This window comes from Sorex araneus, chromosome 5 (genome assembly GCF_027595985.1).
Source record: "Sorex araneus isolate mSorAra2 chromosome 5, mSorAra2.pri, whole genome shotgun sequence".
Classification (NCBI taxonomy): Eukaryota; Metazoa; Chordata; class Mammalia; order Eulipotyphla; family Soricidae; genus Sorex; species Sorex araneus.
Genome location: NC_073306.1, coordinates 77,692,966 through 77,719,200, shown reverse-complemented (window position 1 = coordinate 77,719,200; position 26,235 = coordinate 77,692,966). Strand labels below are relative to the sequence as shown.

The 26,235-nt window shown below is 37.3% G+C and overlaps 1 protein-coding gene across 1 annotated transcript; it reads left to right on the top strand.

The window, feature by feature from the left end:
• The first annotated feature begins 1,981 nt into the window (after positions 1-1,981).
• On the top strand, positions 1,982-24,297 carry LOC101547391 (guanylate-binding protein 4). The gene is made up of 10 exons (XM_004603619.2): positions 1,982-2,171; positions 4,814-4,941; positions 6,745-6,854; positions 7,050-7,246; positions 8,350-8,595; positions 11,840-12,120; positions 17,057-17,269; positions 20,917-21,019; positions 21,384-21,577; positions 24,025-24,297. Exons 1-10 carry the CDS (start codon positions 1,982-1,984, stop codon positions 24,295-24,297), a joined length of 1,935 nt encoding a protein of 644 aa, XP_004603676.2.
• Positions 24,298-26,235: the final 1,938 nt, after the last annotated feature.

Genomic DNA, 26,235 nt, shown 5'->3' with positions numbered 1-26,235 from the left:
GAAATAAAATAATATTAAACTAGCCAACCAGACCCCCCTAGGAAAGTTCCAGGGCCCAGCAGGGGAGCTCAAGCAATCAAAGGTTGCTGAACCAGCAGGGCCAACACCAAAAATAAACCATTATATAATTCATTGTTAACCACAAATAATGGGAACTTATGTAACCCTGTGGTATAAAATGCTGAAAAAATTAGTTGGGATCCTTGTCAAGACTCCACTGCACTGGATGAGACTCGGACCCTGGCTCGAGCTAGCAATAAAATTCCGTGTTGCTGCATCACAGAGTGGTCTCTCACTTCTATCCCAAGTCCAGTATAACAGTCACCTGGTGTGTCCTGCTCTGGAGCGTGGGTTGGCATCGGTACGGAGCTGGGACCTGAACAGGGGAATTCTTTTTTCAGTTCATACCTTACTTTAATGACTTCTTAAAATTGGTTGATAGCTTCCCCACCCAACTTTGTGTACCAGCCCACCTTAACCCTCCCCTAACTACCAGCATATTTAAACATCTAAGTTGACTCAAATGAAAATTAGGGAAGAGGTGGGAAGCAGACTCTGATGATGGGTGTAGCATAGAAGCACTGTATGCATAAAAAGCAGTATTTTAAATCCTGGTAACTCAGTAAAAATGCTTTAAGAAATGATCATCTCAGCATGGAAAGTATCATGCTAAGTGAAATGAGTCAGAAAGAGAGAGACAGACATAGAAAGATTGCACTCATCTGTGGAATATAGAATAATAGACTAGGAGACTAATACCCAAGAATAGTAGAAATAAGTACCAGGAGGTTGACTCCATGGCTTGGAGGCTGGTCTCCCATTCTGGGCAACTCGGAGAATGGAACACCAAGTAAAATGTGGTTGGAGGTCATGTGGGGGAAGGGTGATGCGTGCCAAATGTAGACTAGAGACTGAACACAATGGCCACTCAACACCTTTATTGCAAACCACAACACCTAATCAGAGAGAGAAAACAAAAGGGAATACCCTGCCATAGTGGCAGTGTGGGGTGGGGGGAGACAGGACTGGGGAGGGTGGGAGGGATGCTGGGTTTACTGGTGGTAGAGAATGGGCACTGGTGAAAGGATGGGTTCTCAAACTTTGTATGGGGGAAACATGAGCACAAAAATGTATAAATCTGTAACTGTACCCTCACAGTGACTCACTAATTAAAAATAAATAAATTATAAAAAAAGAAATAATCATCTGTATAATTTTTACTATATTGATATAAATTTGCTGAATTTATATTGTATAAAGGTCAAAATTATAAAAAATAGGAATAATTGAGGTCTGTGATGCAGTGTGGGAAAAGCCAGAATTTACTCTAATTTTTTCTTCAGAAACCCTCTGAAAGTATTGAAAAATTACAGTTCCAGTTTAAACAAATGTAGAAATGATTTATTTTAATTAAGACAAGTGCACACCCTCCTCTAGAAAATTGGAAGACAGCTCAGGCAACACCTAACCTATTAACATGGGGCCTGTAGCACAATTTTCTTTAGTCAGCACACTCCCCTGGCCCAGAGACCACTGCCTGGAGACAGCTCGTGCCAGGGACACTCTGCTTCTCCAATGTGCACCTAGACCTTCGGCCAAGTTCCTGCTTTGGATATAGAGGTGTACAGCCTGTTCTCATCATCAACATTGCCTGGTTTATATTTTTGTTTTTACTCTATCATGAAAGCAAGTTTGGTTTAGGGATTATTTAAGGTAAAAAAGAAAAATGTGCATCAGGCCTGACACATTAGATTAAATAACTTTTAGAAACATATAAATCGAGAATATTACAGAACGAAAAACAGAGAAGCATGATTTGTGTGTCCATTAAGACGTGACTTAGATCTTGTTAAATTCTTCCTTGTATTGTATAACTGACATAATCCTGAGAACTATGTAACCCTCCACATGGTGATTCAATAAAATTTAAATTAAAAAAAATAAATAAATAAATAAATTCTTCCTTGTTTCACAGCTTACTATGGCAACTGAAACTATCAAGATGGATCCCATCTGTCTGGTGGAAAACTACAGAAATGATCTGAGAGTAAATCCCAAAGCACTGAATATTCTTGAGACTATATCTCAGCCAGTGGTGGTGGTGGCCATTACAGGGCTGTGTAGGACAGGTAAATCCTACCTAATGAACCGCCTGGCTGGACAAAACTGTGGTGAGTGATGTTCTGGGGTGAAAGCCATTTTCATGGAAACACTAACAACAAAGGTTGAACACGTCTCTTCCTTTCTCATCATGTTGAGAAAGAACCTAAGCACTCTGATTAAGACTCTAATACTCAATGCAAAATTTATAACTTTATCCTTATTTGCCCACAAATTCCTACTCGTCTGTCTGAACATGAAAGATCTCCAGACCCAGTTGAAATATCCATCCAGGGGGCTGGATCAATAGCACAGCATGTAGGGGATTTACCTTGCAAAAGACCAACCGGGGTTCGATTCCCAGCATTCCATATGGTCCCCTGAGCACTGCAAGCAGTAATTCCTGAGTGCAGAGCCAGGAATAACCCCTGTGCATTGCTGGGTGTGACCCAAAAAGCAAAAATAAAATAAAATAAAAAATAAGCAAGTAAAATATCCATCCCTTAGACTTGATCCCATCCACTCAAGTTCCAGGAGCTCAGTTACAGAAAATAATCACTTATTGGGGCTGGATTGATAGCACAGCAGGAAGATCATGTGCCTTGCACACAGCCAACCGGGTTTGATTCCAGCATCCCCCAATGGCCCCCCGAGCACCGCCAGGAGAAATTCCTGAGTGCATGAGCCAGTAATAACCCCTGAGCATCTCCGGTTGTGACCCCAAAAGCAAAAAAATAATAATGATAATAATCACTTTCTTTCTTCTACATCACTTTTTTGTTGGTTTTTGGTTTTTGTTTTGTTTTGAAGCTACATCCAACTGTGCTCAAGGTTTACTCCTGGCTCTGCGCTCAGGAACCATTCCTAGTGATACTTTGGAGACTGTATGGGATACCTAGGATCAAACTTAAATTGGCTACATGCAACGCAGACACCCTACCCACTGTACTATCCTATCAGCCCCTCTTCTAGATCACTCTTTCTCTAAAAACAATAGGCTGTTTTCAAGTAGTATGTAAATAGTTTTAAATATATCCTGCTTTAAAATTTAAGGGAAGGACAGCAGAGTGTTTCATATCTCTATGAGATTATGGTGGAATTGTTTTTGCTTTAGGTCTTAGTAAAACTTTGTTAAACTATATACCCTTTATTAATTTCTCATATATGATAAGTCTCCAAAAAATAAAGATGAACACAAAAGTCCAAACCACACCCTCACAAAGTGTTTCTGAGTTTACCAAACTTTCATTACAATGGTGCATCTTTCATACTTTCTCCATGAAAAAATTTTATCATCTGTACATATTTCTAAAATTTGTACTTAAATTTCTTAAAAAGAGAATTAGACCCTGGTATTCTTTTTTTTTTTTTTTTTTTTTTGCTTTTTGGGTCACACCCAGCAATGCTCAGGGGTTACTCCTGGCTTTGCACTCAGGAATTACTCCTGGCAGTGCTTGGGGGACCATATGGGATGCCGGGGATCGAACCCAGGTCGGCCGCGTGCAAGGCAAACGCCCTACCCCTGTGCTATCGCTCCGGCCCCAAGACCCTGGTATTCTTTGGGAGCTGTCTACCCTGTTTTCAAAAAGCATTTTATAAAATCCAGCTACTTTGTCATGTGTACCTGTAATTTATTTTCAACTGTTTCTAAGTGTCAATTGTCAGAAGATAACACTATTTGCTCAGTTGACATTGATTAACACTGGTATTATTTCTATGTTTTATATTGTATAAATTCCATTTTTTATATTCTATACATTATTTTCTCATCAATACATCCTGGTACACATGTACAGTTTATAGCTGTTCCTCAGGAGTGTTAAACAGTAGAATTATTATCATCATAGAAATGACAGATCCATTAAGATAAAAATCCCTTTAATAATGTATGAGGATGATCAGAATTTGATTCCTTTAGAGCATCCATATCACATTTCAATTTTCCCAATTTCTCATAAATTACAATCCCAGTGCCTTTTTGTGAATATTCCAGAACAGTTACACCTTTCTCTCTTTGTATGCTTTTTCTCTGACTGATATATCTGATGCTAAATCTTAATTTACAAAGTCTTTTAATTAAATTATCATTTTAGGCCAAAACTTAAAATATTTCTACATAAAATAAAGAAAATTAAAATGTTTTCTTGAGCAAGTGCTTATTCTGTGTAAAAATGTACTACAGTTTTCATTTATATTTATTTTTCTTCAGTTTGGGGGCCACACCTGTGGTACCCAGGATTTTCTCAGGGGATCATATAAGGGTCCCAGGGATCATACCCAGGTTCGCAAGTATAAAGTGTAGTCTAGCATCTATAGTTCTGGAGCAATTTGGTGACTTGGCTGTTTGATGAGGTTCAGTGGTGGATCTGGGTCATTTCTGTGTTGGAGGGTGTCAGATACGGCTGTAGCCTGCTGTGCCTTCAGGCAGAAAGGGGAATCTGCTTGCCCCATCTTAAGAAGACCCGAGATATCTCAGCCCAGACCAGTCTACCTGGGAAGATTTAGCAGTATCACATTCTTTGGGAAATGTGATCCAGGGCTGTTTTTCAGACAGTAAAATGCCAGATTCAAACCTGGTATATTATCTCTCCAGCCTTGTACTATAGACCTTGCTGAAAAAGAAGCAACCTTGGTCCCAGATAAGCACTAGAATTACTATAAATTCAATCAAGGATGGCAGTCTGGAATGTCTGCTTCCTCTTCTTTTTCCTAGGTTTCCAGCTGGGTTACACAGTGAAGGCTGAAACTAAGGGCATCTGGATGTGGTGTGTACCTCATCGCTCCAAGATAAATCACACCCTGATACTTCTGGACACTGAGGGCTTAGGTGATGTGGAAAAGGTAAGGCAAAGAATGATCTTTTCTCTTGATATTCTACTTATATCATTACTGGCCCCCCAATTCAACTTTTATGACTTATTCCCATAAATTGCAAAAGCGGTTATGAATAATAAGGCAAAATTGTTTTGTGAAATTTTACTGGATCTTACAATAAATATTTTGGCTATTAGGGATAGATCTTACTTTAACACTGTGGTTGATGATTCAAGATAACAAATCAACAATGAGTATCTATATTCTTGGTTTTCTATTAGTTATTTTAGGTATACAATGATGAAATGAAGACTCACAGACAAACTGGAGAAATAACAAATATGCAATGTAATGGTACACAGTGTCATGTATATAAAACTGGGAGCCTGACCCTGTCATTCAATTTAGGGAGAAAAATAATAGGAACGTGTAATATATGGAATATACGAGCCATAAAAGTTTAAAGTAAATGAACTATACGAGACTGGAGATGAGAAAGATGAAAATTGACTTCAGTAAAGTACTTTATTTAAAGAGTCTTAAGAAATTATTCATTGACACCAGGAACATTCACTGAGATTTGAAATCTATGTCTCTAGGTTTTTTATTTTTACTGATTTCTATAAAAGCAAGAGCTAGATTGACCAAAGCGCTAAAAATTGTATTATTTTAGTATTTATTTTAGTATTAGTTCCAAACAATACTTTCCCTCATCTGTGTTAATGAGTAAATAGAAAATAACAAGAGTAGGTCTTTGGTTTTGGTTTCAGTAAAAAGTTTAAAAAATTCTGAAATTCTGAGTTTGGAAATTCTGGAATTTTAACTTCAGATTTATAATATGCAGTATTTAATCTTAATACAAACAAAATACAAACAAAACACTGCTGATTCCTTAGTAGTTCAACCTCTTCTTTTTTAATATAATTGCATCTGTCAAGGAACCAAAAACTGCCAAGTTGAAAACTTTAATAGCAACAAAATTACTTGCTGCCCTTACAACTTGTAGAGTGTTGAGTAACATATCATGACAGAATCACCCAGAACTTGCCCCCAGTCTTGTTAGTACCCTTATCACCTATTCACAAACATAATCACAATTATCTATCGTCACAAAAATAATTGTCTCTATTGTCTTCATCTGGCCATAGTTTCTGATAATTCTTACTATTGTGCAGGGTTTCTCACATGCATTGATCTCTTGATCCTGCATTTCTACTTTCTATCAGATCTTTGGCTTATACAGCTATTTTTGCTGTAATCCATTCATCTCCTATAAGATACTGTTGATTTTTAGTCAAATTTACCCAATTCTCTGTTGGAATTCTGCCAATACTTCTTTGTATTTCACAATAAAAATATATGCTTCCACTCCTAGCAGAGTTTATCATTTTGTAATTATTGCTGACATTTATATATGCCTATGAAAAAAATCTTCTAAAAGGCTTGAACTGAACACTACAGAATCTGGTATTTTATAGATGTAAAATGAATTTGATTGAGTGACATTTGTAAATCCCACATAGCTCAGAATTCAGAAAAATTTACAGAGTAGTTTTATCTCACCTGTTACATTATACTTCTATTTTAACTCAAACATTAAACAGAAATTGACATGTGTTTGCACTCACCTACACTTAGGTTCACAAAATAAGAAACTAAAGTACTGAGTGAATCACTGCACACACCAAAATTTAAGCTTGAGTTTGGAATAATTTTCAAATTTGTTAGTTTTCTACTGCTCAACCATAAAATGAATAACACAGTAAATGGACAACTACTGATTCAAAAAAGTATAGGTTCCAATGTGCTCTTCTCTAATGTATATTCTAGGGTGACTCCAGAAATGACTCTTGGATCTTTGCACTGGCCGTGCTTCTGAGCAGTGTATTCATCTACAACAGCATAGGGACCATCAACTACCAAGTCATGGAACAGCTACAGTATCCTTTCAAAAATTAAACCACCGTATTTAACTGAATCATTGGGAATGGCAACTTACCCCATTTCTTCTTTTCCATAACCTGCCATCATTAAAGAGAAGAAAAAGCAGGGCAGTGGAGTATTTTCAAGCCTGGGTTTTGGGTGAGATCTGGAAACTGTTGTAGGGCTTTCTCATTCCTTAACTAACATTCCAGCTACGTAGTCGAATTAGCAAACCTAATCAGAACAAAGTCTTGTCCAAGTACTGAAGAAATAAAGGATTCAGCAGAGTTTGTAACTTTCTTTCCAGACTTTATTTGGACTTTACGGGATTTCAAGTTGAAGTTGGAGTTAGATGGACAAAGTATCACTGAAGATGACTACCTGGAGAATGCTTTGAAATTGGTTCAAGGTATTACAGCATGTATTGGGTGATGTAAATTTCAGTAGAAGGTGGCATCAACTGAACCTGTCATTCAGCAGTTGATACACACTTTATTTGGGATTGGAGTGAGGCGGATATAATGGTGATTGATGCACAACAAGTGGGTATTTTCTCAGGTATCATTATTAAGCCAGAGTTTAAGTTCACTGAAGAAATTTAGAATCTAATATCTTTTTTTAACTGTCATGGCATTAAAAATGAGGAATAAAACCAAAGCTACAATTTCCTGACACTTATATGTTTGCGTTACTAATTAAGTTGAAATGTTCTTCCATTTGAGAGAAAAATGTTCATCAACTTGGAAAAATTAAATACAGAATCAAAATGGTTCCAAATCATCTACATTTTGAAATTATTGTATGTAATTCACTGGCTTGATTAATTACATTCTTCATATAAAGATACATACATATATCAGTAAATGGTCATGGGTATTTTGTGTTTTGAGGGTTTGGATAGTGGGCCACACTAGTAGTGCTCAAAGCATACTCCTGATGCTGTGCTCAGGGATCACTCCTGGCAAGACTCTGAGGGACATATGTGGTACTGGAGATCAAACCCAGGTCAGTTCCATGCAATGTACCCACTGTACTACTGGTCCTGCTCCAAAAGAGAATAATGATTCCGAGAATGTGAGATTCTTTGTAGAGAGATAATGAAAATACAAGGCAAGCACTCTGCTCACTATACTATCACTCCAGTCCCCAGAGAAGAATATATTTTTAAATTTTGAACCAATATAATTTTGAACCAATCATTCAACAAGCATCTAGTATGGTACACATGATACAAGAGCTAACAAAATAATCCTAGGAACCTATAATTTTGATAAATATTTCTGTTTCATACCCCAAATAGTACTTCCTTCACTGCTAGTTCTGTACAAAAGGTTGAACAAGTTCCAATATTTTGAGTAGGTTAGCATAATGTAGAATTATATGATTAAATAAGTGTATATTTACAAGTAACAGATCCACAGTGATATAAAGATTCCTTATAAGTGAAATCTTTAGTCCCTTGATAGAAGGTTTTTCTTTCAGTGATTATTTTTTTGTTTTTCATTTCTACAGGTGAGGATTCAGGAACTAAAAGCTCCAATGATACTAAAGAGTGTATCAGGACATTCTTCCCCAAACGGAAATGCTTTGTTTTTAAACAACCCACAAAAGATGATGATCTATTGCTCAATCTTGAGAAAGCATCAGAAAACCAACTGGAAATGATTTTCCAGGAGCAATCCAAAAATTTCTGTTCTTATATCTTCAAAACTGCAAAACCCAAGACCCTAAAAGGTGGAATCATTGTCAAAGGGAATGGTGAGTCTCTTTCATTATAACAATCTCTGTGATTTACTGTGTATGGTAAAGCTATTATTGCTCTCTGAATTTTGTTTACTTCCCTTTCTGCTATGCAAGATAGATGTTAATACCATACACAGAAACATGTACTTCTTTTTTTTGTAAAATGTTTTAAACTTTAAACACTGTGATTTACAGTGTTCATGATACAGTTTTTTCAGGCATTCAATGTTTCAAAACCAATCCCTCCACCAACAGTCTCAGTTTCTTCACCACCGCACAATAATGCCCCCTTAGCAGGCACAAGAAAATTTATTTTATATTGTTTATTACAACAAAATGGCAAACAGAATTATCAAAAATAGATCCATAAAGAAAATTCGTGAAAATTGTTATATTTCACAATGGGTGTTATTAAAATTATTGTCTGAGGATTTTCTCCACAATAAGTTGAACCTTCTGTGTTATTCTTTTCGGTCATTGAGCTTAGTGGGCTTCTATGCAATTTTCCCATCAAATTTGCTGTGCTTCTACTAGCTCTCCCAATTGTGAAATTTGTAGGCGTAACACAACCACATATATGGATGTGTGGGTATATGCTGCCGGGATTTTGGGCAGAGTGGGCAATCAATCAGCCCCCATTACAAGAAGGCTCCAGAGTTCTCAACTCATAGACCAGTCTATCTGGGATAACTCACAGTCTTGAAGTCTCTTCAAGAATAATATGTACTTATTCATTAAGGGTTCTCAACTGGCTGGTTTATACATCCTAAACTAACACACTAATGACCTAAGCATAAATTGCAGTAGAGCATAGAAATCTTTGTGGTGAAGTGTCATATAAGTTTTCCCAGTGAGAATGCATATGATATTTTATGAATTTATACAATAAGAAAATAATCATAATGATATTGAATACCTGAAACTTCATAAAATTTGAGGAAAAAGTTATGGCATAAAATTTCATACACAGGTTGGTTACATGGCTAAACAACCTTAGCAGACACAGTATCACATGTTGAGATGGGTTCATCTTTGACTTCCTATGTTTGTATCACAGTTAGGAAATTTGGGTGATTTTGCTGTAACAGACTTCATCTTTTCCATTGAATGAGTATCAACAAATGTTGATAGTTAATGTATCGCTTAAATGTAGAAAAAATTCAGTTTATTTACTTCAATAGTATAAGTGTTACAGTAAGTTTTTTAACATGTTGGTGATAAATTTGGGAACCAGTAAAGAGAGAGTAAGTGGACCATATCACAGTATCAATGTCATCCCATTGTTCATCGATTTGCTCGAACAGGCACCAGTAACGTCTCCTTTGTGAGACTTCTTGTTACTATTTTTTTTCCATATCGAATATGCCACGGGTAGCTTGCCAGGCTTTACCGTGCGCGTGGGATACTCTCAGTAGCTTGCTGGGTTCTCTAAGAGGGACTGAGGAATCAAACCCAGGTCGGCCACATGCAAGGTAAACGCCCTACCCTCTGTATAAAAAAAAAGTTGCACAACTACAGTAATAAGCTATTCTTGTTGGAGGTGAGGCAGCTCTTCCCATGGCAAAGGCAAGGACGGATATAGGTATAGGTAAGTTTATAATTAAGTGGGAAAGCAGAAATTTCAGGTACAGCTCACCAGAGACTTCATTTTCTCCATGAGTAGGAGGCAACAGAATTTACTGGGGTGAGTAGAGCAGAGGGCTGCTCGGCTCTGCACACAGAAGACACACCATTTAATTTTCCCAATGATTTTGCATCAGCTAGCTCTGGTAGTATTGTATTATATGACAACTATATCTTACTTTTAAAAATCATCCTATTTCACTCATTCCACAGGAATAAAATGATCTCTTAGTTGGATAGCTACAAGTTACAAGAATGAAAGCTAAATTTAAAAAGCTCAAGAGTTTTGAATTCATTGGTACATCTAACACATCTAATACATTGGTCTTCGGGGTCTTAAGTGTATCTAAGTGTGTTCTTAGCTCTATGAAAATGTCACACAAATTCCTAGATTTTTTATTTAAAAATTTTCATTACATTTTTTTTTCCTGGTGCTGGGAATTGAACCCATGGCCTCACATTGCAAGGGCTGAGATACAGCCCTGATGCTAAGATTCTAAATTGTACAGCAGAAGCTCACTTTAAGCTTTGAAAGTGGGAGAGAGGTTGCAATTCCAGAGAATACTCAATCTCTCAATTAAAGAAGACACACTTGGAATTTCTGAGAGGCTACACAGCAAAACTTACTTGATGGGAGGGACTGTGGGCCACCTCAGACTAATTCCAGTAATTGTTTTAAATAAAAATTTCTAAAATTTCTACCTGAGCATAAAATATCAGACAAACACCTCTTTATTTTGGTGTGGCCCTATAAAAGTCTACATATGAAGATACTCAGTTTCAATTTGGACCATATTGTGTTTTATAAGAAAACTGTTTCACAGAAGACTAAGGAGGAGGAGAAAGGATGAAAACAAGGATGTATATTTTTTAATAAGAATTTTATTTTATTGAATCACCATGTGGAAAATTACAATGCTTTCAGGCTTAAGTCTCAGTTATACAATGCTGAAACAACCATCCCTTCACCAGTGCCCATATCCCACCACAAAAAAAAAAAAACACAGTACACCTTTTATCCTACCCCCCTGCACCCTTCCCCCGCCTTGTAACTGATAAATTTCACTTTACTTTCTATTTACTTTGGTTACATTCAATATTTCAACACAAATCTCACCATTATTGTTAGGAGTACCCCACTAGAATCAGACCTGTTGTGAAGAGATATGAGGTCTTAGATTTCTGTACTTTAGCAACTAAGTCCAGGGAGATTTCTTCCAGATATTGGATCATTGCAAGCTTGTAAACCCTATCTGTGGTTGTCATAATATGGCGGTCACCACGCCCTTCACCCCCCGCAAGGAAGAGGCGAGAGAGAGAGAAATACCTTTCCCCTCCTGGGCGGGCATGGGGCCACGGCTTAGTTATCAGTCTGGAGACATTCTGCAAGGAGCTGCCCATGCCAAAAGTAATTTATCTGGCTTCTGGAGTCACGCTCTTGCAGCTGCGGAGAGGCAGCACACACGTGTGGCCCCCGGGATCACATCTCAACGGCAGGCCAAAAACAAGGATGTAAGTAGCTGATGAAAAAAAAAAAGAGGAGAAAATAAAGTTCTTTTCAATAAATATGTTTTGGTTTTAAAAAAGCTGATATATAATGATTTTAAACCAATAACTGAGCTCTCATGTCATTCAGGACTGGCTGTTCTGGTTGAATCCTATGTGAATGCTATCAACAGTGGGAACGTTCCTTGTTTGGAAAATGCAGTGGCATCCCTGGCCCAGCAGGAGAATCCAATGGCTGTGCAGAAGGCAGTTGACCACTACAGTGAGCAGATGGCCCAGCAAGTGCAGTTCCCCACAGAATCACTTCAGGACCTGTTAGAAGTGCATGCAGCCTGTGAGAGGGAGGCCATTGCAATCTTTTTGAAGCACTCCTTTAAGGATGACGATAGGAAGTTCCAGATACAGCTTTCGGTAATATATATCAACCTTTAACTTTCCTGATTTCTGTCTTTCTAGAATGATGCCTAGACTTCCCCATGATGGTTTTAAGTTACTGGCTTTCCAATTGTTTTAATTCTTTTGATAGGACTCCATAAGCAACAATCATTTTTTATTTTGAAGAGTGGGGTCACTGAATTCTATTACATCAAAACAAATTACCATGTGTGTAGCAACTTAATAAAACACACATTTGTTACCTCACAGTTCTTCTGGCGATATTAGGTACCAAATGTATAGGTACAGTGTTGCATGAGCTGAAAACAACAAACCTATTATTCATACACAGATTCTACTCTCATGCCAAAATAGTGCACTAAATCCTTTTTTTCCTTCTCCCCACCCCCTAAATTCTTTTTTTTGTAATCTTCCTTTACACATTTGCTATAACCAATTAGAAAATTACATTTATTTAAAAGGCTCATATTATTAGTGTACCTAGATATTCTCATTTCTAAAATCCATATTTGCCATAAAATATACCTAACACAAAATTAATAATCACTGTACCCAGTGATTATACTGATTGTGCATACCTGAGGAAAGAACTTTTGAAGCATATTATAATTCTACATACCATAACCACATTCACTGAATATTTAACTTTAAGTCTCCCTCTGAACATTCATCAGGTTACATATAGTTATTAGTTCATACAAAAGAAAACCCAAAAAATCTGTAATAAAAAAGCACAATATATAGGTATTAACATATATTTTATAAACTTATAAAAATATTAGTTTCTAATTATTTTCACAGTCTAACTTTCAATAATGAATTCATGATGAAGGATGAAGTCCTTTTCAGAGACCACTGAACATTGAGAAGTTAGTTTGCTATGTGTATTTTTATTAATAGAAAACCAAATTTGCAAAGGGAAGTCTGTTAACAGCTACATTTAACTTTGCATTTATAATTGTTCATGGATTAAATACTACTAATCCTACTATTAATACTAAAGTAGCTGTATAATTATGTACAGCTATACTATTATGTACAAATATGTTAATTATAGTACAAATATACTATTAGGTATATTTCAAATGGAAAGTTTATGAGAGAGTAGAGTTTATTTTTTTTTAAATTTTTATTAAATCACCATGTGGAAAGTTACAAAGTTCTCAGGTTTATATGTCAGTTATACAATATTCAAACACCCATCCCTTCACCAGTGCCCATATTCCACCACCAGAAACCCCAGTATACCCCCCGCCCCCACCCCCTACCCCCTACTGTATAACTAATGAATTTCACTTCATTTTTTCTTTACCTTGATTACATTCCATAATTCAACACAAAACTCACTATAGTTGACATAACTCTCTCTCTCTGAGAGAGTAGAGTTTAAAGGTTCCTGTCAAAAGGAAAGAACTTCTTTTATCACATAAAAACTTTTAAATTTGATGTGGTCCCTTTATTATTGTTGTTCTTGCTATCTTTGCCAATAGAATCAAATTATTACAAGGAAGAAAAATACCTGAGGTTTATATCCTAGAGAGTTCTCTCCATTTTCCTCAATCAAGTTTATGAATTCTGATATAATCTTGAGATCTTCCATACACTTTGAATTAACTTTGTGTATGCTGTGACATATGGATGTAGCTTTATTATTTTGCATGTGACTTCACTTTTCGAATCCCATTTTTTGAAGACACTTTTCTTGCTCAGTTTCATACCAGTTTCTTCTTTGTCACTGTTAAGCTGTCCATACATCTGAGGCCTTATTCTGGGCTTTTAATTCAAATCCATTGGCTTTTCATTTTATTATTATTACAGTGCCATGCTGTTTTGATTTCTCTCAATAGTGACTTAAAATTTTAAATGAAAAAGACTTTCATATCCTTTATTAAGTTGATTCCAAGTTATTTCCTGTTTTAGGACACTAAATGGTATTATTTAAATTTATTGTATTAAATTGCATTTTTAAATTTTACTTCTCATCTAGTTCATTATTAGCATATCAAAATACAACCTATATTTTTGTAGCATGATTTTTAAAACTACTAAGTTGCTGCATGCACATATTGTTTCTAAGAGTTTTTTAATAGTGTCTATAGGGTCTCATGTGTGTATCTTCATGGCATCTGCACATAGTCACAGTTTAATTTCTTTTTCAGTTTGGATACCTTTAATTTATTCTTGTTACCTAATTGCTTATGGCAAAGATTTCCAAAACTATATAAGACAATAGATAAAATGAACATTCTTGCCTTATGCCTGATCTCAGATGAAACCCCTTCAGTTTTTGGCTCTTGAGTATGACGTTGACTATGTTTTATGGTAAATGACTCTTACCATTTTGACAAGATTGAGCATGTTCAGAGAGGTATGGCTGTAGTTTACCATCTTGAAATATGTTTCTTCTTTCACTAATTTGTTGAGGTTTTTGATCATGAATGAATGTTGAACCATGTCAAAGCTTTCTCTGTATCATATGAATTTTATCTCTATTTTTATCAATATGGTACATAACACCAAGTTCCACACATACATAGAAACATCATTTCATCTGGAGCAAATCCCACTAAATTTAATCATGTTATATGATCATTTGCTATTCTGTTGTAACTTGTTCACTAATATTTTATTGGATGACCTTTGAATTAATGCTCACCTTAAAAATTGATCAATAATTTTCTTTATTTGTTAGAATAAAGAGAGGTATTTATTCTAATACCTCTCTCTATTATTGGTGTTAGAATAATTGTGTCTTCATAAAAGTTATTAGAAGAATTTCTGTTTCTTTGATATTTTGGAATAATTGGAAGATAGTTATTAAGTCTTCTTTGAAAGGTTGGTAGAAGAACACTAGAGTGAACCATCTGGGCCTGGACCATTGCTCCTGGGAAGAGTTTTTTGTTTGTTTGTTTGTTGGTTGATTGGTTGATTTGAGGGCTACCCTGGCATTGCTCAAGGTGTACTTCTGGCTGTACACTCAGAGATCACCGTGGCATGTTTAGGGGAGCATATGGGGAGCTGGGAATAGAACCTAGATCAGTTGTGTTCAAGGCAAATGTCCTAACCTCTGTACTATCACTCTGGCCTCTCTTGAGGAGATTTTCAATTATTACTTTAGTTTCCTTCCTTGTGATTGGCCTTTTCCGGTTTTCTACTTTTTCTAATTCAATCTTGACATGGATGAATCCTTCATAAAGATTTATCCATTTCTCCTAGGTTCTCTAAGTTAGTGGCATTGAGAAACTCTGCCTAAAATAAAGATCCTACATTAAATGGAAGAAAATACTTCCATTCAGTACATCAAATAAAGACTAATTCCTAAAGTAGAGTAAAAAACTCAAAAGCTTAATAATCTTTTAAAACTCAAATAGCACCATCAAAAATGGAGAAAGAAGATGAATAGTCATTTTTTCCAAATATTACAAACTGAAAGTTAGTAGGTATATGAAAAAGTACTCATAACCACTTAGTATGAGGAAAATTCAAGTGAAATGACAATGAAATATCAACTTCACACCAGTGAAAATGGCATATATTTTTAAAAGCTGGCAATTACTGGTGTTGGCAAGGATGTGGTGAAAAAAATACATCCTCATTAACTCTTAGTTGAAATGTTCTTTTCTATAATATCTATGGGAAACAGTATGGATATTTCCCAAATAAAGTAAAAAAAGCTTCCATCTGACCAGTGATTCTTCTTTTTGACATCTACCTCACAAGATTATTAATTCAAAATATATATATACATAGTGAATCACATAGTACAATAGCCAGGATATGGAAACAACCCAAATGCCTAACAAAGGAATTGTAGTGTCTCGATACAAAATCACTGTCACTGTCACTGTCATCCCGTTGTTCATCGATTTGTTCAAGCGGGCAGCAGTAACGTCTCTCATTGAGAGACTTTTTTGTTACTGTTTTTGGTATATCCAATATGCACAGGTAGCTTGCCAGGCTCTGTCTCGAGGGCTTGATACTCTCGGTAGCTTGCCGGGCTCTCTGAGAGGGGCGGAGGAATCAAACTTGGGTTGACTGCATGAAAGGCGAAAGCCCAACCGCTGTGCTATTGCTCCAGCCCAGATACACAATATGAAGCTATAAGAAAATATGAAATCATATCGTTTACTACAACTTGGATAGAACTGGAAGGTGTGATATTAGTAAAATAAGTCACTTAGAGGGTGAGGACAAATGCCAGATGACCTCACTGATCTTTGATATGTAGATAAATAAAACATGGAAATAAATACTATTAAAAGTTTATGAGGGGCTGGAGCGATAGTACAGCAGGTAGGGCGTTTGCCTTGCATGAGGCCGACCCGGGTTCGATTCCCCGCATCCCATATGGTTCCCCAAGCACCGCCAGGAGTGATTCCTGAGTGCAGAGCCAGGAGTCAGTCCTAAGCATCGCCGGGTGTGACCCAAAAAGAAAAATTTATGAACCCTTAGCCTGGGATTACTAAATATACCCAAAAATATAAGCATCATTTTAAAAATGTAACTGGACAACTGGGTAACTTTGTAATACACTGAATTTTAATGATTTACAGTGATTCAATGAATTATTTTTTAGTCTTAAATTATAAAAAATAAATGACCAAACTGAGGGTGTAGGTAAGTGATGATCTGGACTAGAAATTATATAGATCATTGGTGGAGGGTTTGAGGAGTTTTGATGGTGGTGAGGTGTGATAACTGTACATCAAGATCACAAATGCTAATACAATTCTCAACGTGTTACCTATAGTAATAAAAACAACAAATTAACAATAAAGAAATTTTCAAACTTCAGACACACTTTTGTCATAACATACTAAAGCAAGAATTCTATTAACAGTCCGTTACACTTCTCTGTTAGTAATCAGTTTGATTTTTCCAAGAAAATTAGAATGGGACTTTCCCTTCTAACAGATTATTTCCATTCTATTTCTCCGCATCTTCCTGGCAGGCTTTTATAGAGGGGAAAAAAGATGACTTCTTGCGACAAAATGAGGAGGCATCTCTCAAATACTGCCAGGATGAACTTAGAAAGATTTCAAAAACTCTGGAGGAAAGTATTTCAAAAGGAGTTTTCTCTGTACCTGGAGGACACAAACTCTACTTAGCAGAAAAGAACAAGGTTGAACAGGACTATGCATTGGTACCCAAGAAAGGAGTTAAGGTATGTAAAAAATGGAAGTGGGAAAGAGAGTAGAGAGGAGTCAGCAGGTCTTTGTTATTTATTTTGATAATCAAGAACATAAGATCATAACAAAGAGAAAGAACATAATAATTTATTTATGTTGTTTTACATTTTTAAAATACAGAGTCATTTACTCTTGACTACACTGGAAATTTTATTCCAAGTCTAAGATTTATTATTAGGACACTAGATGAGACTAGAACTTTGAATGAGAAAATAGTTCAATCACATTTTGTTTGAAGATACATAGTTTAAGAACAAAATTATAATTAATAAATTATAATTATCCAGAATCACCTCATCATATGTAGGGTATAAAGAAAAAATAGGGAGTCAAATAACAAATGGTTATTCAAAGATAACAGAGCCTTATTTATTTATTTATTTTGCTTTTTGAGTCACACCTGGCAATGCACAGGGGTTACTCCTGGCTCTGCATTCAGGAATCACCCCTGGTGGTACTCAGGGGACCATATGGGATGCTGGGAATCGAACCCGAGTCAGCCGCTTGCAAGGCAAATGCCTTACCCTCTGTGCTACCGCTCCAGCCCCAGATAACAGAGCTTTAGAACTGGACTACAAACATGAACATACCATGGTAGAGGCATTTGGTTGACAGAGGGACATTTTGGTGGAGAGTGTGATGTTAGAACACTGTATTTTTTATTATTTTATTTATTTTTAAATATTGTTTAAATGGTTAAAATGTTATTGAAACATTGTTGTAAAAAATGTTTTTATTAAAATGTTATTTGGACCGGAGCGATAGGGCATTTGTCCTGCACACGGCCAACCCAGTTTCGATTTTTGATTTCTCTGTCCCTCTCAGAGAGCCTGACAAGCTACCAAGAGTATCCCACCCACACAGCAGAGCCCGGCAAGCTACCCATGGCATATTTGGTATGCCAAAAACTGTAACAACAAGTCTCACAATGCAGACATTACCGGTGCCTGCTCGAGCAAATCAATAAGCAACGGATGACAGTTGCTCATTGAATTGCTCAAGCAGACACCAGTAACGCCTCCATCTTGAGACTTGTTACTGACTTTGGCATATCAAATATGCTACGGGTAGCTTGCTAGGCTCTGCCGTGCCGGCGAGATACTCTGGGTGGCTTGCCAGGTCCTCAAAGAGGGGCGGAGGAATCGAACCTGGGTCAGCAATGTGCAAGGCAAACACACTACCGCTGTGCTATTGCTCCAGCCCATTAAAATGTTATTTAAACATTATCTAAACACTGGTTTGCAGAGTTGTTTATGATACAGTTGTTTTGAGCATTTAGTGTCCTCACACTAATCTCACCATCAGTGTGATCTTCCCTCCACCATTGCCCCAGTTTCCCACTCACCCCTAAAGCTTGCCCCTTTAACAGGCACAAAACAAATTATTTTATATTGCTTGTTACAACAAAATGGCATATGGAATTTTTAAAAACTGCTTCAGAAAAGAAACTTTGTGAAAATTGTTATAATAGTGGGGTTATTAAAATCATTTTCTGAAGGTTTACTGAGCTTTTTGTTACTAGGTGAGCTTTCTGTTACTGTTTTTTGTTTATTGCATTTAGCTGACTTCTATGCTACTTTCAAGTCTGATTTGCTGTGTTCCTACTAGGTTGCTGTATCATGGAATTTGGAGGTGTTGCATGGCTGTATATAAAACCATGCACTCCATGAACTCCAAAATCTATAGGACTGGGGTGATCTCAGTATTTCCGCTCAGGGTGGGTGTGGGGACATAGTTTTAAGCCTGAAGACCAGGGTGCCTTTGAGTTGCATTGGCTTAGCATCTCTTCCAAGATTAGTAATGAAGCTGTAAAGCTGAGCATTGTTTATATGGTGGAGATTATGGGATGTGGAGGTCCCTGCTGAGACTTCCAGAAATTGGCAAGGGAGGTTGTCCACCCATATTCCAAGAAGATCCCATAGTTGTCAGCCCCAAAACTGGTGTACCTTGGAGTTTCATTGAATGGCATCTCTATAGAGATTAGTTGTGAAGCATTGAAGTTGGGCTGTTTGCATGGCATCAGCTGTGGGGTGTAGATGCAACTACGAGGCTGATGCAGGGCATGGAGTCACCCCAACCCCCTCCTGAGAGAACCCGAGTTCTCTGTTCAAATATTAATAAACCCATGACTTTTAGTGGCTTGATTAATCGCTTCCAAGATTAGTCATGAAGTAATAAAGCTGGATTGTTATTTACATAGTATTCATGAAATTTTATCATTAACTTTTTTGTAATTACAGTGCTTAGAATTGTTTAAAAATTGAAGAAGTTTAAGATTTTTACCTGAAGAGGACCAAAAGTATTCAATTAGATACAAAAGGATAATGTTTATTATTAAAGCAAACATTATCATGGTTATCATGATTATTATGGTGCTGGCAGAAGCAATATTGACAATACCTGACATTTATTAAGTAGTCTTTTCCTAACTAAAAAGTGTTATGTGTTGTGTATTGGTAACCAATTATTTTTTTAAATAATATTATTTCTTTTATTCCTTTACAACTAAGAAGTGTAATGTAAAAAAAATTAATGTTTCCGGGCTGGAGCGATAGCACAGCGGGTAGGGTGTTTGCCTTGCACGCGGCCGACCCGGGTTCTAATCCCAGCATCCCATATGGTCCCCTGAGTAATGCCAGGGGTAATTCCTGAGTGAAGAGCCAGGAGTAACCCCTGTGCATCGCCGGGTGTGACCCAAAAACCAAAAAAAAAAAAAAATTAATGTTTCCAAGATCACAGAGCCATCAAGTTGTAGAAATAATAAGGATACTCAATACCTGAAAATCATTTAAAATTCAGCTTTCTGTTGAGTTTAAAAATCTTTCTAAAAGAACTACAAGTTGAAGTATCAATTAATGATACCAATACCCTGCAAAAGAAAGGATTGAAAAAGAATGCAAAAATAAAGCAAACAATGATGCAGCTATGTTTATAAGAAGGAAGATTTCTATAAACACATAAATAGGGTGTTTATAAACAAAGTTGAGAGATGGCAACAATTTTAGGAGAAGAAACTGGTATACCAAGAAAGATAATGCTTTAGAAAATTTTGTGAGTCCTCATGCTGGGGAAAAAGGCAGCTCAGATAGAGAAGGGAACACAAGTAAAATGTGGTTGGAGATCTTTCTCAGGAAGGGAGATTTGTGCTGAAAGTAGACTAGAGACTGAACACAATGGCCACTCAATACCCCTATTGCAAACCACAACACCTAATTGGAGAGAGAGAACAAAAGGGAATACCCTGCCACAGAGGCAGGGTGGGGTGGGGGGCAGATGGTATTGGGGGGTGGGAGGGATACTGGGTTTATTGGTGGTGGAGAATGGGCACTGGTGGAGGGATGTGTTTGCAAACATTGTATGAGGGAAAAACAAGCTCGAAAATGTGTGAATCTGTATCTGTACCCTCATGGTGATTCACTAAAGAATAAAATAAATCAATAAAAAAAAATTTGTGAGTCCTTAGAGAGGTTTTTATATTGTGGCAACTGAAGAAAAGGAACCACTGTGGAACCACGTAAGAATGAAGAATTTTTGGTTTAACTGAACAGTAATGCCACCCATCAAGAGACTTGCTCTTGGAGGTTTGACTAGTCTTTGCTTCTTGTTTTATTTTCTTTTTTAGTCAATGGAGGTCCTCCAGAGCTTCTTGCAATCTCAAGAATCAACAGAGCAAGCCATACTTCAAGCGGACAAATCTCTCACCAAAGAAGAGAAACGCATAGCAGGTACAAGGGAGAGGTGAACGCACAAATGGGGGGGTGAGTCACTGAAGAGCTCTTTGACAAGCGTGAGAGCAAAACCATCCTTAAACAAGAAGTTTCCTCTTTCTGTACAACACTATGCTTAATCTGAAAAGCTATGGAAGATTTAGCTATTAATACAGCAAAAGAGTGAATTTCATTCATATTCTAATACACGTTTTGCTGATGTGGGTAAATTAAGAATTCAGAGGTACCTTTTTGCCATTTTTAAATGGTCTGTAAAATCTTTTTAGTCATGTTTAAATCTTTGAGCTTGGAAGAGTTCAACTTACATAATTGGTTTTTTGGTTCTGTGTTTTTTCCTCTCTGTAAAATAATTGTTAAACAGCTTTACAGGCCCAGAATCAAGCATCTGAGAGGAAAATGGAGCTGGAGAGAAATAGAAATAAAATGCAGGAGCAAGAAATAGAGACTCAAATAAAAACTCTGAATGAAAACATAATCCAACTGAAGAATAAACTGGAGGAAGAAATGGAAATCAAGTTGGGAGAGTGGTATACAATTCTGGAACACGTTCAGAAGGTAACTTTTGATTGGCCCTGGGTAGTAACTGATGGATATACTCTAGTTCCTCAAAAAGAAAGAACAGGGGCTGGAGCAACTGTACAGCATGTAGGGTGCACGCCTTGTATGCAGCCAACCTGGGTTTAATACTGGGCATCCATACAGTCCGAAGTATTGCCAAGAGTGAGTCCTGAGTTCATAGACCTGAGTAGCTCCTTACCATTGAGGATGTGGGAAAGAAAGAAAGAAAGAAAGAAAGAAAGAAAGAAAGAAAGAAAGAAAGAAAGAAAGAAAGAAAGAAAGGAAGGAAGGAAGGAAGGAAGGAAGGAAGGAAGGAAGGAAGGAAGGAAGGAAGGAAGGAAGGAAGGAAGGAAGGAAGGGAGGGAGGGAGGGAGGGAGAGAAAGAAAGAGAGAGAAAGAAAGAGAGAGAGAAAGAAAGAAAGAAAGAAAGAAGGAAGGAAGGAAGGAAGGAAGGAAGGAAGGAAGGAAGGAAGGAAGGAAGGAAGGAAGGAAGGAAGGAAGGAAGGAAGGAAGGGAAGGAAGAAAGAAAGAAAGAAAGAAAGAAAAGAAAGAAAGAAAGAAAGAAAAGAAAGAAAGAAAGAAAGAAAGAAAGAAAGAAAGAAAGAAAGAAAGAAAGAAAGAAAGAAAGAAAGAAAGAAGGAAAAGAGGAGCGATGGAGGGAGGAAGGAAGGTAGGAAGGAAGGTAGGAAGGAAGGAAGGAAGGAAGGAAGGAAGGAAGGAAGGAAGGAAGGAAGGAAGGAAGGAAGGAAGGAAGGAAGGAAGGAAGGGAGGGAGGGAGGGAGGGAGGGAGGGAGGGAGGGAGGGAGGAAGGAAGGAAGGAAGGAAGGAAGGAAGGGAGGGAGGGAGGGAGGGAGGGAGGGAGGGAGGAAGGAAGGAAGGAAGGACAGGAGAGAGAGCGTGAGAAGCAGGGAGGGAAGGAGGGAAGGAGTGAGAAGGAAGGAAGCTATACGGTATCACATTGAGAAGTCCAAGGGCACATGATTTGCTGAAACAGAATAAATCTGGATAGTACTAAAATCCATTACTAAATCATAATGAACCACTTTTTCTGTAACATTTCACTTTAGTCATTATAACCATCACCAAAGCTCCTAGATGACTGTTTATTACAAGGGTTCCATTGTGGACCCAAGTGAATAGGGCCTGGGTCCTTGAATCCTTAGAATACATGGTATAAATATTTTTTTAATGATATCACTTGTCACTGTCTCATGGTGCCCGGCACCTTTGAGCTACTGGCTGATTCCAACACAGTCTAAGACCATAGACACAAATGCAAGCTACTGCCTGGGAGCCAAAAGAGCAGATTATTGATTGGTGACCAACTGACAAGTTTATTCAGGCCAAGCAATGATTATACAGAGGCAAAATTAAGGGGAGGCAAAAGGGAAGATCAGTGGTTGCATGGTAACATATAATTTCAAGGGACACAAACTCAGAGTCTCTAAACAGAAACAAAGCTTACTCTCCTTAAAGGTTTCCAAGAGCAATAGTGTCTCCAAGCCCAGTCAAAGGTGAATCATCAACCTATACTATATGCTGGAGCGATAGCACAGCGGGTAGGGCGTATGCTTTACACTCAGCCAACCCGGGTTTGATTCCTCCATCCCTCCCAGCAAGCTACGGAGAGTATCCCACCCGCAGGGCGGAGCCCGGCAAGCTACCCATGGGTATTTGATATGCCAAAAACAGTAACACAAAGTCTCACAATGGGGATGTTACCAGTGCCCACACAAGCAAATCGAAGAACAACTGGACAATAGTGCTACAGTGCTACTATACTCAGGGGAGATTTAGGCCCCCTGGCATCGGTCGGTTGCCATTGTCTGGACTTAATATCTGAAGTCATTGTCTCTAGGAACCTTGGAGCGACATCACACTCAGGTCAGGTAGCTCAGAAGCTGCACCAGCAGGAACTCCAACAAGCCCTGGTCTTGAAATTATCACATTGTATATAAAATAAAATATGGGGTGCAAAAACTATCAAATTTGCTTGTTTCCAGATACTCCTGATTAATTTATACTGCTAGAAAAAAAATGCCTCCTTTGTTCCAACTTGAGGCTTGATAACTAGTGCATTACTGCGAGTTAAATTTCCATTTTTTGTTTCATGTATGACTATGTTTCTTGAGTTAAATGTAGAAATACTTAGAACCGAACCTCCGTCCTTCCACATGTATGCTCAAAGATGAAACATATACTGGGCTGGATAGTGTCACGTCTGATCCACCCACAACTGTTTCCCACCCTCAGTGTGATGGTACTAAGTGATCATAGTTGCAATAAAGTTTGGATTTTTCTATTACTTAAGGACCAAACATGGAAATATTATAGAAATTTATCAGAAAACACCTAAAGTAATAGTAATAGAAGACACAATCTTACTTATTACAATTGTTAAATGATAATTGGATTGTTTAAAAGAAAATTTCTCTCTTTTACAGCACCAAGAAAAACTACGTACCGAAGGATTTAAAGATAAGTTTGAAGCAATGAATGAAATTATAAATCAAGTAAAAGAAAAAATTTCAAGCACTGAAAGTAATTGGACTAAAATAATTTCAGGAATACTTACTACATTTGGTACTATGTTAATAGGAGGACTACCTGGAAATTATAAGTTGATTGGTATTGGAACAGCACTATTAGGCATGATAGTTCCTAATGCTATATGTTATTTACGTAAAAAAAATGTTTTGAGGAATAAAAGTGACTAGCAAGTAATATAAGGTCCTGTTATAAATAAAAGTATACTAATGATTTAATTAGTTAAAATAAAGAAATAAAAAATAAACTATAAAAATTATTTATAATAGTAGCTTAAAGGGACTGGAGCGGTAGCACAGTGGGTAGGGCATTTGTCTTGCACGCGGCTGACCCGGGTTCAATTCCTCTGTCCCTCTCAGAGAGCCTGGCAAGCTACCGAGAGTATCCCACCCCCACAGCAGAGCCTGGCAAGCTACCTGTGGCATATTCGATATGCCCAAAACAGTAACAAGTCTCACAATGCAGACATTACTGGTGCCCACTTGAGCAAATTGATGAGCAACGGAATGACAGTGACAGTGACAGAATAGCTTAAAGAAGTGAAGTCCAAGATCTTAGAAAAGGACCAGAAAAAGGAACACAAACCAGACTGAAGGAAAGAAACAATAAAAATTAGAGCAGAAATTAATGACATGGAAATTCAGAAAACAATCCAAAAGGTCAATGAAACTGAGAGCTGGTTCTTTGAGAAAATAAACAAGATTGACAAACAACTAGCAAGACTCACAAAGAAAGAGAGAGCGAGAACCTTAATAAACCGAATCAGAAATGAAAAGAAGGACACCACAACAGAAACCAATGAGATTCAAAAGATCATCAGGGACTACTTTGAAGGTCTGCATGCCATGAAACAAGAGAACCTAAAAGAAATGGATGAATTCCTTGATTCCTACAGTCTCCCAAGACTGAACCAAGAAGACCTGGAATACTTGAATAGACCCAATAATATCAAGGAAATTGAAAATGTAATCAAAAGTCTCCCCAAAAACAAAAGCTCAGGTCCAGAAGGATTCACTGGCGAACGACCTGCTGCCAGTTCTCCTCAAGTTTTTCCAGGAAATTGAAAAAACAGGAACTCTCCCAAACAGATTCTATGAGGCACATACCTCCCTAATACCAAAAGCAAACAAAGACAACACTAACAAAGAAAATTACAGACTAATATCTGTGATGAACACTGATGCGAAGATCCTCAACAAAATATTACCAAATAGAATCCAACAACTCATCAAAAAGATCGTACACCATGACCAAGTGGGATTCATCCCGAGGATGCAAGGATGGTTTAACATTCGGAAATTATGTTGGAAATCAATCAACATAATCCATCATATCAACAAAAATAAAGATAAAAACCATATGATCATATCAATAGATGCAGAGAAAGCATCTGACAAGATCCAATATCTGTTTATGATGAAAACTCTCACCAAAATGGGGTTTGGAGGAACTTTCCTCAAGATACTCAAAGCCATCTACCACAAACCCATGGCAAGCATTATCCTCAATGGAGAATAAATAAGGGCCTTTGCTCTAAGATCAGGGACAAGACAAGGATGCCCACTCTCACCACTTCTATTCAACATAGTACTGGAAGTACTTGCAATAGCTGTTAGGCAAGAAAAAGACATTAAGAGTATCCAGATAAGAAAGGAAAAAATCAAACTCTCACTATTTGCAGACGATATAATACTATATCCATAGAAGCCTAAAACCTCTACTAAGAAACTCTTAGAAACAATAGACTTATACAGTAAAGTCGCAGGCTATAAAATCAATACCCAAAAATCCATGTCTTTCCTATATGCAAACAATGAGTCAGAGGAAAGGGACATGAAAAAAGCAATCCCATTCACAATCGTGCCCCAGAAAATCAAGTACCTTGGAATCAGCTTACCAAGGAAATAAAGGACCTCTACAAAGAAAACTATAAAACGCTACTCCATGAAATAAAAGAGGACATGAGGAAATGGAAACATATGCCCTGCTCATGGATAGGGAGAATCAACATTGTCAAAATGGCAATACTCCCCAAAGCATTATACAGATTCAATGCGATCCCTATAAGGATACCCATGGCATTCTTCAAAGAAATGGATCAAGCAATC

What these genes read in the sequence shown, in the direction of transcription:
- LOC101547391 (XM_004603619.2), top strand. Translation starts at nt 1,982, where the DNA reads ATGGCAACTGAAACTATCAAGATGGATCCCATCTGTCTGGTGGAAAAC. An exon ending in GCTTAGGTGATGTGGAAAAG is followed by an intron (nt 4,942 to 6,744) that starts GTAAGGCAAAGA and finishes TGTATATTCTAG; the next exon opens with GGTGACTCCAGAAATGACTC. An exon ending in TTCTGGAACACGTTCAGAAG is followed by an intron (nt 21,578 to 24,024) that starts GTAACTTTTGAT and finishes TCTCTTTTACAG; the next exon opens with CACCAAGAAAAACTACGTAC.